Here is a 12,577-nt window from a genome sequence, read left to right as displayed (position 1 = left end):
CATACAACACACATTCGATAGATGCTCTCCATCTCCGCATGGACACACCATATACGCCATAGATAGATGATGGTATATACGACTTACAGTTACATCGCAGTCAACTCTCATTATTCATGCGGCTCGAGGGTAAGTGTATGCGTAGACACAGCAATCCGCTACCGTCGACACACACGGTGACCTTTTTTTTTCACATGATATCTACTATCTCTTCATCCACCACTTGTGTATACACATGTATGTACATGTATACGCGTACACCCCTTTTTTGTTCTTGTTGTTGTTGTCTCTACGACGATCGATCAGTGATCAATTTGCCCCGGCATTACTGCCCGGTTGCACGCAAACAGTACTACCATGGCGAGGCATGCACACGGCAAGCGATGATTGTGGGGTGCTTCCTCCTCCTTCGCCGCGTGCAACCGCTCGAGCTTCGGGGGAAAAATACGCGCGATTGTCTGTTTGCTCGGGTGGGTTGTTGTTGTTGTTGTTGTTGGCAGCGACGATTACGTTCAACTATACATATATATATGCACAGGTACAAACCAAGTACACGTATAGGTATAGACGAACGGGGTGTGGGGGCTTCTTTGAATTCGCGCATCAGGAGACGGTGGAAAATCGTTGCCCTGGGCCGTATTTACAATCCCACCCGAGTAAATTGTTGCTGAAACTGGAAAATATATATCTGATGCAAATATATAATCACCGAATAAGCCGTACCAACCACCAAGTGGTAATTCCATATACGTGGTTTCTGTGTATGGAAGCTACCGTGGAACGCGCAACCCGATATTACAACGCAACGCCCGTTTTTCGCAATTCATCCCGCATGCCTGTATACGATACATGCATTGATTGTCGTTCGCAAACACGTTGAACGCGTCGACTCCATTCACCGGAGGATTTTCAATAATATGCAAGGACGAGGGAATCAATTTGCATCTGCAACATATACATCATACCCCTGCCATACCGATGTCAATATGCCATACGGGATATTATATATATATATATATATCACGGTATCACTTGCGAAAAAGTCCGTGAATACGTGCATCCATCACGACGAGCTATCTGTTCCGCTAAACTGTCCAGTTTATATGGCTCGCTCGCAAAAGTAAAAGAATTAAAAAACGTAATCTAGACCTTCCCAAAACGGAGAGTACCACCATAATGTGTGGTTCATCACTGCGTAACGCGTTCTGACAAGGCCCTTGTTACCATGTACCTATATACAACTTACACGCACACGCGGTGGGATGTACATTATAATGGTAACGTACACCTTATCCGCGAGAGAGTTAACGCCAGCCCCTCGCAGACATCAGCTGTATGCGATTACACGCGTCTCTTAGGGTATCCCACGAACCCTCGACAATGCGTGCGTATGCGCTGCTTGGGTGTATATAGGTAATACCTTTACGGTAGGGAGAGAGATTCCGACATCCGATCGCTGTATAGGTCCATGGCCTGGGATTGTGAGGTGTACGCACTGGGTATTGCATGGCTCCTCTGCGAGAGACTCCGTCTACGGAATGATGGGTTTGTATGGGCGAGGTCGTCTACTTACTGGTATTCCGGAATTCAAACCCTTTCTTGCTGGTTGTGGTATAATTGTGTTGTTTGTTATCTGTGGAGAGGAAAATTCAGTTGGAAATTTCACGTGACTGCGGTTATCGGGATAATGGAAAAACCACTTTTCTTTTACTTCAACAAAACAAAGAGTACTTACTTACCTGCACATGTGCTTGATGCAGCTTACTTACGTTAATTTGGAAATGGGGATCTCTTGCAGTACGTACACAATTGAAATTTTTTTTCAAAGTTTTGCTATTTTACAAAAGTTACTCCTAAAAATTACATGTACTTTTGCAGACAAAACAATTGTACTTGATGTACACAAGAACATGTAATGTACAAGATCTGTAAGAGGTAGAATGAGTTGGATGACACAAAATTCGTATACTTTTTTACAGAAAAAGGCACTTAATCATTATGGTGAATATCTTTGGACTCAACTCTTTTAGCAAACATTATTTTTCAAGGTAACGATAGAAATTACAGAACCTCTACTTTTATAGAATGTCTCTTTATCCATACATTTCCTCGTTGAGTATCAAAAAAATTACATTATATTTAAAGAAGATTTTGCCTCCGTTGCTCTATTAGAAAAACCTTATGTAATTTAAATTCCTTTCACGATGAACGGTTCCTTAGTACTCAGTACTTATTATAGAATGTGGATTTTCAGCCAAAAATCATTAAAATAAAAATGAACAAACAAAACAGTTCATCAACGGGGTGCATATTACCTATACACACGGGATAATTCGTACGAATTAATAAACTGGAGTAATTTTTCAATGCCACCCGCGACTAATGAACTTTTTCCCCCCCATTCCTACGAAGAAATTCAGCCGTATGGTCGTCGCGAGTCTATTAATATGACGCATACGTGATCCTCCCTCCGTTGAAAAAAGACAAAAAAAAACGAGTGGACGGGCAGAAGGGGGGGTGGTAAAAATTACGGGAGTAAAATTCCGCACCACGAGCAAGGGGTGGGGACGTATGAGAAAAATGTTCGGTCGAGGGAGGGGGGAGCAAGAATGAGATCGTGTTATGTATTATCGCGTACTTTCGCAGGAAGCAGTCGCCAAAGTGCACGTGTCATCAAAAAATTCAGAGTCTCGAATACCGAGCCGAGTCCAAAGGACCTCTTCTGATGGAATATGAGATAAGGGTCCGGGGGATAATGGGGGTGCTGGATTAATATACTAGGGTGCACAAGTGAGACGTGTAGTTTTTGACGTTTACCGACATGTACATGCGTAGCAATCGTCGAACCGTATATTTCACAATAAATTATTCGCCACTTGGAAAAGACGCCAAATAATGGACCATTTTTTCCTTCATCAATACCCAAGTGAACCTGCCTGAAAAAATAAAAGGTGCCATTACCCGTACACGCACTTACGTCCACACGCAAAACGAGAAAAAAAAGAAAAATTTTCACTTTTGCCAGCCATACACAGCTATAGGTGTGCGCATACTCTCGTCTGTAAAAGCACCCCTTCCCGTAACTTGGAAAATCTGTATAGCTTGCAAGGGGCGTCCGTCTTTGCTTTCCACTTTGGTTCTTTTCTTATTCATCCTCGAACCTTTTTTCCGTACGCAGGAATGCCCCGACGTCTCTGTTATTGGAAAAATTCCATATTTTTCTTATCACCCCCTCCTCATCCCGACGAGGATCGAGATTTTACAAATATTTTGAGAAAACACTCGCGGAATGTTTGGATATAACCCTGTATATGTATACGTACGCTATACTCCCGCGCACAATGGCCCCTCCTCCTCCGATGCACCTATCGAGAGCTTTCAACGTGTACAGTCACGAGCACACAAATACACAATCTAAGCTTTCGACGAACAAAAAAAAAAGGGGGGGGGTGCCGAAGCAGCTTTTTAACCTGCTTCTTACGAGCCAGACCTTTGGGCGAACAAAAAGATAAGAGGGGGTGCAAGGGTGCCACTACATTGTGCGCAAAAAGCTCGGCCCTGTACATCAAAGCTCCATCGACGAGACAGGCAAGCAAGCACGGCCGCTATTTAACAAGAGCAAAACAACAAATCCACCCCCTCTCTCTATGCCTATATACTATCGCGTAAATACATATACAGTACACGCTTGCATATTGCGAATGGAAAAAGAAGCTGCGTATTGCGGGAAACAAATTCAAAAGCTCTCGGCTCCCACCACTCGGACGTGCGTGCGTGATATGTATGCCACGTATATATGAGCAGGGGCAGAGGGTGGTAGTATAGGAGGTGAGGCCTATTTGCGCTATACGTGACCGTAATCTCGTGATTTCGGGATGAATAAAGGCTTGATTGCCCCCCCCCCCGAGTTACGTTATAGCGTATACATATATAATATACCTATACGAACGTTTCGTGGGTGCGTTTATGCGCGAGCGTGGGCAGGTTGGAGAACTCGAAATATATACATGTGACCACGTGTAAGGGCACTCTCTTGTACTTGTGTATATACATGTATACGCACCGTACCACCGTAATACTACCTTATGAAGCGTACACCCTCTGGTATACTGCACGTGTCTCTTAATTGTGTCCATTGCACCCGAGCTTTTTCGAGCCCAACCGCATATATATGTACTATGCGTGGGTGGTGCGTAATAATTATGCTGATTTTTCATTTGTGCGGTGAGAGCAGGCTCTTTTCCCCATTGACCGACTGATTCGGGTGATTCGTTTAGGAAATAAATGCATTTGCGTTTTGTAAGAGCTTGCTTCACTGTATACATTTACTATACGTATGTGGTTCTTTGGCGCGGCATGAGTTTGACGTTTAGATAAATTATATTATTACGTATATATGTATATAGGGGATGAAAAGGAAAAGCCCGCGTTTGCGGTGCATTGGAGTGAAGCTGATTTTTCAATGCCACGCTGATTACGAGCTGTTATCCTTCCCAAAGCGTACGCGTATCTTATCGTATCGGTTATTCCAATCACGTGTACATAATCGGTGAAGCTTTTTTTTTTGACGACGGACGTATTTATCACTCGCGCGTATAATAATGAAAATAGTCGCAAGTGAGCTACACTGGAAGTTGTATACGTATACACCAAAGCTCGCGGTCGTCGTTCAAATAACTTTCGGAGAGACGTAACAACCAGCCCCACCCACGCCGCATGTATACCCATATATATATACACATGGGGTGGTTATAGCTATACTCTCGTCCCTTCTTTGGGCGCGACCAGCATCACACGGTAGTCGGCTTAAACACAGTACAGAGGAATCGCGGGGCACGCTCGTGAAAATTTCTCTCCTCCTATACAAACAGTAACGGAATCAATTCACTGGAGGACCGAGAATTGGAGCGCGTCGATACACCTACAGAAGTGTTTGTGTAATTAAAGCTCGGCACGGGTCCAGACAACGAGGAGCCGTACAGTCGGCGGGGGGGTGCGAGTCACGTCGTCACCGGCGCGAATCTCGAAACGCCCAGCCACATGTATATATGTATGCCCATACGTGTATATATATATATACATACACGAACCCGCGGCTTGGCAGCAAGTGCAATTACGCCGAATGTCCGAAACAGATGCCCGCCGGTCAGTCTCTCACTCTCACCCCCACTCGCTGTATATGTCTACTCGCTACTGCCCACCCACTATACACCGGAGTGCCAATAAATGATCTCTCTCTCCCCCCTGCACGGCTCGCGGGTGTCTCCCCTTGCATTCGAGTAACCCTTCCTACTCCTCCCCAACCCCCATTCTCTCTGGTCAAGGGATGGAGGCACGCGACCTCGGTGTGCCCGATGCTACATCCCTGCCCTCTGGTAAAAGCGCGTGGGTATATGTGTACACAAGCGCGCGTGCATGCGAGGATTACTGGCGGAGGATCCGATCGAATCGCTCGTAACTAGCCGCGAGAAGCCAAGTACACGCGGGAAAAGCGCCTCACGCGTGTATACAAGGTGGAGGGGCTTGTCGGCTGTACATTACGAGGGAGGGGGGGGCATACATACCTATATATACATCCCAGTTTTGTTTGCAGGGGCACGGGTACAGGGGAGCTTGCGGAGAGTGCGCGGCGCTCCTGGACCTCCATGTATACAGCGCTCCCGGCGGTGTGGGTGTATACATACATGCCACCTATATACTCCATTGTTTCCGCGGTGCGTTAGCCCTTTGAACCTCATTCTTTAATGCTTTCCGCTTGTTTGCGTAATGAACGCGATACCCATACCAGGGGTATGTGTGTGGACTGTTTGTACCTACTTTGCTCCCGGGGCTCGCCCGATTGGCTGGAAAATTGAGCCGCGGAGGGACAAACGGAGCCCACTTTTCGAGGGATTGAATTCGACGTTTGCAAAGTGCAGTACTCGATGATTGCCGTTTTTCACTCGTCGAATGTATACGGATTTAAAACCACTCGGTTTAGGGTAAAAAGAGGGGGAAGGAGGAAGGAAAAGTTTATGTACCGCAGAGTGTGACTATTCTCTTTCCTTGGGGCAAATTTCATTTGAAACTCCCAACGGAGCTGGATTACGGTGCTCACTGCTTGTGTTACTGTTTTTTTTTTTTTTTTTTTTTTTTTAGTATACATTGGTGGTACCATCGATTACGATGAAAGCAGATCGGTACTCGTGTAACTTTCCCCCCCCCCTTTTTTATTATTACTTTGCATGATGAATAAAAGAGTTAAAGAAGATTGGACATAAATGTATGCACTTGTGCTCGGAGCTGAATCGTGCGACTTGTGTGGTTTTGATTATCGAGGCCGCTCGGCTGTATACCGGGGATCGGTCGCGAACGGTTGGCGCAGTTTGCTACTGGGGTTCGTATGTGGGTGAATTTTATATCAGTCGTGGTTCACACGAACCTGTTGCTATAATAATATTTATGAAGTGATTTTTTTTTTTTTTTTTTTCACGTGACTGAAGATACAATTGAATACATTTAAAATGACGAATCCGACACTCTTTACATATTATCAGCAATAAATTGTTTAAAAAGGTAAATCCTTCTTCTTCTGACGCCCTCTTTGATCTAACAGAAAACTATAAAATACACCAAGAGTCTCTCGGACACTACCATTAGATACCCATACACACACACGCGCAGGGCCCGTCTAACTGCATCTTAGCAGAGCCGAAAAAAAGAGCTAAAAAATCACGGAGAAGGAGAGCAAAAAAATGAAAAGTAGAAAAGAGGTGGAGGGGGGGGGGGTAAGAGCTGCTCGCATCCCGTAAAACGATAAAATCTCGGGGCTGTCTCCTCAGCGGGAGCTCGCCAGCGCGGGCGGCAGCCGTCCGTGAGCGCCGGGAATCGACCAATTAGCGCTCGCGGCCGAGTTATTTATCGCGCCGCAGCAGAAAGAGCCGGGCTCCAATTATTTCCCTCTCGCTCGGCTTCCCTTTTTTTTTTTTTTTTTCTTTTCTCTCTCCTCTTTGGCCTCGTCTCCGCTCGATGAGAACATCCAAGGGGTTATCGGATTTTCCGCGCGTCTTTTCTCTTCCCTCTGCACTCTCTCTAGACCCCAGAGCTCCGCTGTATACACATACACGAGCGAGCGCGACGAGATTTAATTTCGGCACCCCGTAAATCGTGGCCAATTTTCTCGTACAGGCACCTCCTCCTTCTCTTGCATCGATTAATCCCCTACTATGTTTCTCGCCTCTTTACCCCCACCCTTTGAGATTCGCGGGCGAAAGTATTTCCAGCTGCCGCCCGTCCGAGTGATCTATCAGCAATTACAGGACAGCCCAAGTGGGTGTCCCGATATCGAGAGGAGAAGTGACTCACGACGCCATTTGATGGATCGCCAGTGGGACAGGGAGCTAAGGAAAAATCGAGCGATAAGAGCAAAGTTCGCGGAATTATGTCGCTGTTGGGGTGGGGCTGTCGGTGTAATTTGAGGTCCCGGTGGGTCCGAAGTTTTATCCCCGCGAGCATCGGAAAAGGACGACCGTCGCCATCGAGGGAGAGCACACGCCACGTGTATGAGTATTTTTACTAGGGGGGGGGGGGCATCGTGAAAAATGGAGCTCTAAAAGTTTGTTAAAAAAAAGGAAAAAAAAAAAAAAAATTTGCTGATAAATACTTACGATCATTTGCGATCTTTTTTCAAAGCAATGGTGGCTGATGGGTGTGTGTGGTACATATATATGTACGATCGATCCAGGGTAATGGATCGCGGGGCGAAATGTAGCGACATCCATCTCGGACCAGAAGAGACGATTCAATTCTACCATCCATACGCGGATAAATATACGTACCTCGGGTCCATCGATCAAGTGCTGCGACGCGACTGGAAATTTTGTTTTCCAAGCCGAGAAAAAATATGTATACTTATCCGTGGAAACAATGGATAAATAATTAAATGAAAACAACGTTTGATTCGACTATTTGATGAAAACTACACAATGATAGTCGCAATATTTCACAAGTGAAACGAAGAAAAAAACAAACTCGCGACTTATGTAATGTAATACGAGTGTACACATTAGCTATGTAAGCGTATACGTACGTATATATACAATGGACGAAGCTACATAACATGGGTATGAAGCAGGGGTCGCTAGAAGGTCACTCGCCAGCCACATCGCGACGGGGGGTGGGTCGTGTACAGGTTTGTTGTCCATGTGCATGCAGTGTACACCGATGGCCCCGAGGCGACGAACGTGTACGCACTTTTCCCACGTATATAGAATCGTCCCTGTGTTTGATATTCGTAAGCGTATGGATTCTGATGGAGAACTGCAGAGTCTCGACTCTGGCCGTGCACATACATGTGGGCCTTCTATTTGTCGAAGGGGTGAAACCATGCGTCGACCTCTTGTCGGGGTATGTACATATTTTTTCTTTCTTTTTTTTTTTTAAGGGATGGGGGGAGGGGTTGAGCTTTTACGAGCTGTATTATTTTTATTTTCCGAGAGATGTGATGGACGTTTTTTCGATTGGAGCACGATACGCACCCCGAGGAGTTTTCAGTTTTTCGCTTCTCCCCCTCTCATCCCCCCGAAAACTCGGAAAAACTTTTTCACAGTCAATTTGAATTTTTTTTTTTTTTTTTTTTTTTTTTTTTTTTTTTTTTCACTTACACATACACGCTTTTTACGGGCGCACGCGGCTTTCCTCGGCAAAGAGAGTTTTTTTTTCCCAAAAACACATATTTGCAGTATCTTCAAAAAGTCATGCGCATCGTAAATATTTAAGCCCCGGACTCTCTCAAACATTTTTTGCGAAATGATATTTGACGCTCAAAGTTTCGACGGGTTTCAATGTACCCTCCGACACGTAACTTTTTTTTTTATCGATACTGTAAGCACGCAGAAACAAAATTTAAAATAAAAATCCACTGATGTTGTAGGTATACGAATAAAGAAAAAATTAGTCAACCGCAAAATACAAAATTTCAAGCACATATATGTGTATAGAAAGGAGGGTGGGGAGCGATTCCGTTTGCAGCCGTCGTTTGTGGTGTGTACAATATACACTAGCTGCTCTCCCCCGCGAATGCGGCGTTGTCTTCCAATTAACGCCATTGTTCCGGGCGCGCGTGTGTACAAGCGCTCCCGTCCGCCCCCCATACCCCGGATGGCTTATAACTCCCCCGCACGTGAAAATCGGCTGGTCGCCCTAATACCCCCTCGGGTCGTTTCCATCTCCCCTCCCGCAAATGATGAAGAGGAGGGGGAGGGGGTGCTCGCAAAAACTTGCATTCTCCGACGAGTCGCGTGCGATGCGATACCGATCGCCGGAAATAATGACGGTATTCTCTTTCGCTTTTGATTAGAGTTACGCTCCGGTGCGCGTGATTGGGTTCTTTTCGCCGGGGTGTGCCATGCAATCGAGTTGGGGAGGGATTGTTTTTTTTTTTCTGATAATTCACGCGTTACGCAATAGCAGCCACTGTATAATGTTTGAGGTTGGCGAAAAAACATCGACACGCGCAACGCAAATGTTGTTCCTCGTGTCGGTCGAACGGACAATAACCCTTCGATCAACGGCTCGAACGGGGGAAATTGTAGAATGTTGTTGTTTTTTTTGTTTTTTTTTCAGTGCACGCACTTTATCCCCTCGCGAGCTTCGATCGAGCTGCAGCGTCGATTTTCAAAACAGCCGTGCCAGAGGGAAATTATTACGTCGAGGGCACTTGTGAACATCGCTGCGCCGCGGCTCTCGTCGCCCTTTGCGATATACCATTTGGGCTGTGCAGCGCGCGGTGGTGTCGAAAGGAAAACAAAAAAACATTTGGCTTGCACTTTTTCACGGGTGGCTAGGCTGACACTTCAAACCGCCGTACCGGCCGCGATCGGGTTAACTCGTTGTGCGATATTTGCTATTGTTGGCTGTAGCATGGCAAAGTCGGTAGGCACTCGTAGCTCTTGATCAGTTTGGGTTCGAGACTACGGGAGTTGTTGAAAGGACAGTCAAAAGCTTTTATACGTATGAGCAAAGGAACAAAATCGAATTGAATCAAGATGTTCGACAACGTTTTTTTGTTTGTCATGGTGATAAATCGTCCAATCGGTGATCAGCATTACAGTGGACCATTGTCAATACAATCAAACAGCTCATAAACAAGTAAAATTAAATCGAGCCATGATCTATACGTACTTTACATACGATACCATTTCATTGAAATTTGTATGAATCGTTTGGAGAAAATTATACTTTGTTAGTGAATTCATCATTTATTCTCTCGTGATAACAAAAACAACGTACTACACTACACTTAAAATTCTGAAGCATTGAAAAACAAAACGACTGTAGGCTTTAAAACACAAGCTCGTAATAAGTTATCTTTTAAACACGCGAATGTGAACTACTGAGCTTTCACACTGTACGTATAGCCATACGCGCGCACACGAATCTCGAGGTTAATAGACGAGGTAATAGAGGCGTGAGAGCAAGTCAAGGGAGCGCGACTCAACGGCATCTTAATTATCGCACTTTGAGAGCACGACTAAGTGAAGGCCAGGGCCACTTTTGACACACTCTCTCTCTCTCTCTCTCTGCACCTACCAAGTTTCATGCACGTGTGTTATATGCATACAAAACATATATGCATATATATGTGTGTGTATACGTAATATAGGTACGTGCCCCATGTATAAATGCGCAACTTTAAAGTCACTTTACGTACGCGCGAGCGGCGTACCCATAATATATAAGCCGCAGAGTCAAAGAGGTGGCTCCACCAGGGTGTACCTACTAGTATAACGCATGCCTGTGCATGTATTGTATCCTACCGCGTGCACCAATAGGTATAGAGTATGTGGTGTGTTGTCGCGATTTTCACTCTCATATGTACCCACTGCTTCTACCGCGGATTTATCGAGTTTTGTCAAATAGTATGTGTAGATAAATATTATTATTATTATTATTATTATTATTATTATATCTGTGGCTGAAAATGTTTTTCAGGCGTATTTTCGTGTGACTAAAATTCATGTGCCACACTCTCAGCGTACGTATCGAGCATTTATAATTGCGTTTGAAAAGAAAATTCTCCAGAGGGGTTGGGGAGGTTTTCATGAAACTTCACATAATATTCGGTTGCGCGAGGGAAAGGAGATTCAATTTTTCACACAACATTTTCATTTTTGCGGCGCGTAATGACATTTTTCCACAATGACGCGCCCTTTGTAGCACGGGGATGTTGAAAAGTGTACCCGCTGGGTAATTTTTACCGCAATAATGAGATATATCTGAGTAAAAAATAAAAAAATGAAAAAATAAACAAAGAATAAACTTTGTTGGTAATGGAACGCGTGTGTTTTTCATGTTGCAGAGTGCAAGTTTCCAGAGAGTTGGAACGGAAGGTGGTTTCAGTACGGCAAAGAGGGTCCCGTCATAGTGAATTCGACGCATCTGCTCGACAGGAAGTGCATCGAGAACAACCAGGACACGTACATCACTTACGAGGAAAAGTAAGTTAAAAAAAACATGGCCTTTTGCATCTCTATTGAAAAATAATGGTAACGATAATGATTGAGCTGATGGTAGAGACGCTACGCTCGTAAACGTCAAAAGCAAGATACTTACTTCAGCTCATTGATTATACGTATTATGCACATACTGTGTGCAGGCAAAACCCAATTGACTATAAAGAAAGAAAAAAAAAAAAAAAAATTTTGTTTTACGATCGATTACAGCCCAGCGGACAGCGAGTGCTACCGATGCATGCTATTCACCGAGCGGGACGTGAACGTCATCCAGTACCGTGAATGTGAGTCGATTTCTTTCATCCGTTGCACGAATCGTGCAGATGCAGAGACACGCTTTACAAAATATACACTCAGGTGTACTTTTAACAGATTAGATAAGGGAACCGCAGTGGTACACGAATCTATCGCCTTTCACCGTGTGTACCTGTACCACTGTGTTATACTTGCCACGCGAAATCACGTGGTGCAATCGGCTGTACTTTGGCCGTATGATGCATTAACGGGGGGGGGGGAAACATTTTTATCGCGGCTTTTTACATCGCTGAGAATGAATTTCGCTTTGGAGCGAAGATTTTCGTTTTAATTGGCGTTTGAATATTTCGGGGAACATCCAATCTTTATACCTTCATGGAGCCAGTGAGAGTAGACGAGATTATCCGATACGTCGGACTGAGGATGAGGTGTGATTGATATTTTTTCTTCGAGTATAAGTACCAATTTATATTTGATTAATTTTTCGCCGAAATAGATCAAAACGTTGTAAGTGGCAAAAATCGCCAATACGAGAGGTCATTTAATCATCGTAACTTTTGAAAAAAAAAAAAAAAAAAAAAAAACACTGGTTAACAATTTTTCTTGAAAAAATGTAATCCGAAGATTAGATGAAATTTTATTATTATTCTTGACACTGCAGCTCGTAATAATTTCTCGTAATTTTCATCATAATTATCCCTCGTATACACCACGAGGGTAATATCGCTAATTACAGCCACACACAATGAACTTTCCGTGAACTCTTCTTCTTGAAAAAAAGGAAAAAGAAAATTAACAGACTGAAATATTAACGCTAATCGAGACGCATG

The 12,577-nt window shown here is 44.4% G+C and overlaps 1 protein-coding gene across 1 annotated transcript in view; it reads left to right on the top strand.

Moving 5' to 3' along the window:
- Positions 1-12,577, top strand: part of LOC106636780 (uncharacterized) — a 160,751-nt gene that overhangs the window by 131,880 nt on the left and 16,294 nt on the right. Inside the window, exons 2-3 of the mRNA XM_089591993.1 lie at positions 11,339-11,477; positions 11,703-11,776. Coding sequence (XP_089448119.1) covers positions 11,339-11,477; positions 11,703-11,776 — 213 coding nt within the window. The remainder of the gene's footprint in view (positions 1-11,338; positions 11,478-11,702; positions 11,777-12,577) is intronic.

This window comes from Copidosoma floridanum, unplaced genomic scaffold (genome assembly GCF_036245765.1).
Source record: "Copidosoma floridanum isolate Cflo_tuat_1 unplaced genomic scaffold, Cflo_Japanese_pri ptg000014l, whole genome shotgun sequence".
Lineage (NCBI taxonomy): Eukaryota > Metazoa > Arthropoda > Insecta > Hymenoptera > Encyrtidae > Copidosoma > Copidosoma floridanum.
This window is presented reverse-complemented; position numbering and strand designations above follow the sequence as displayed.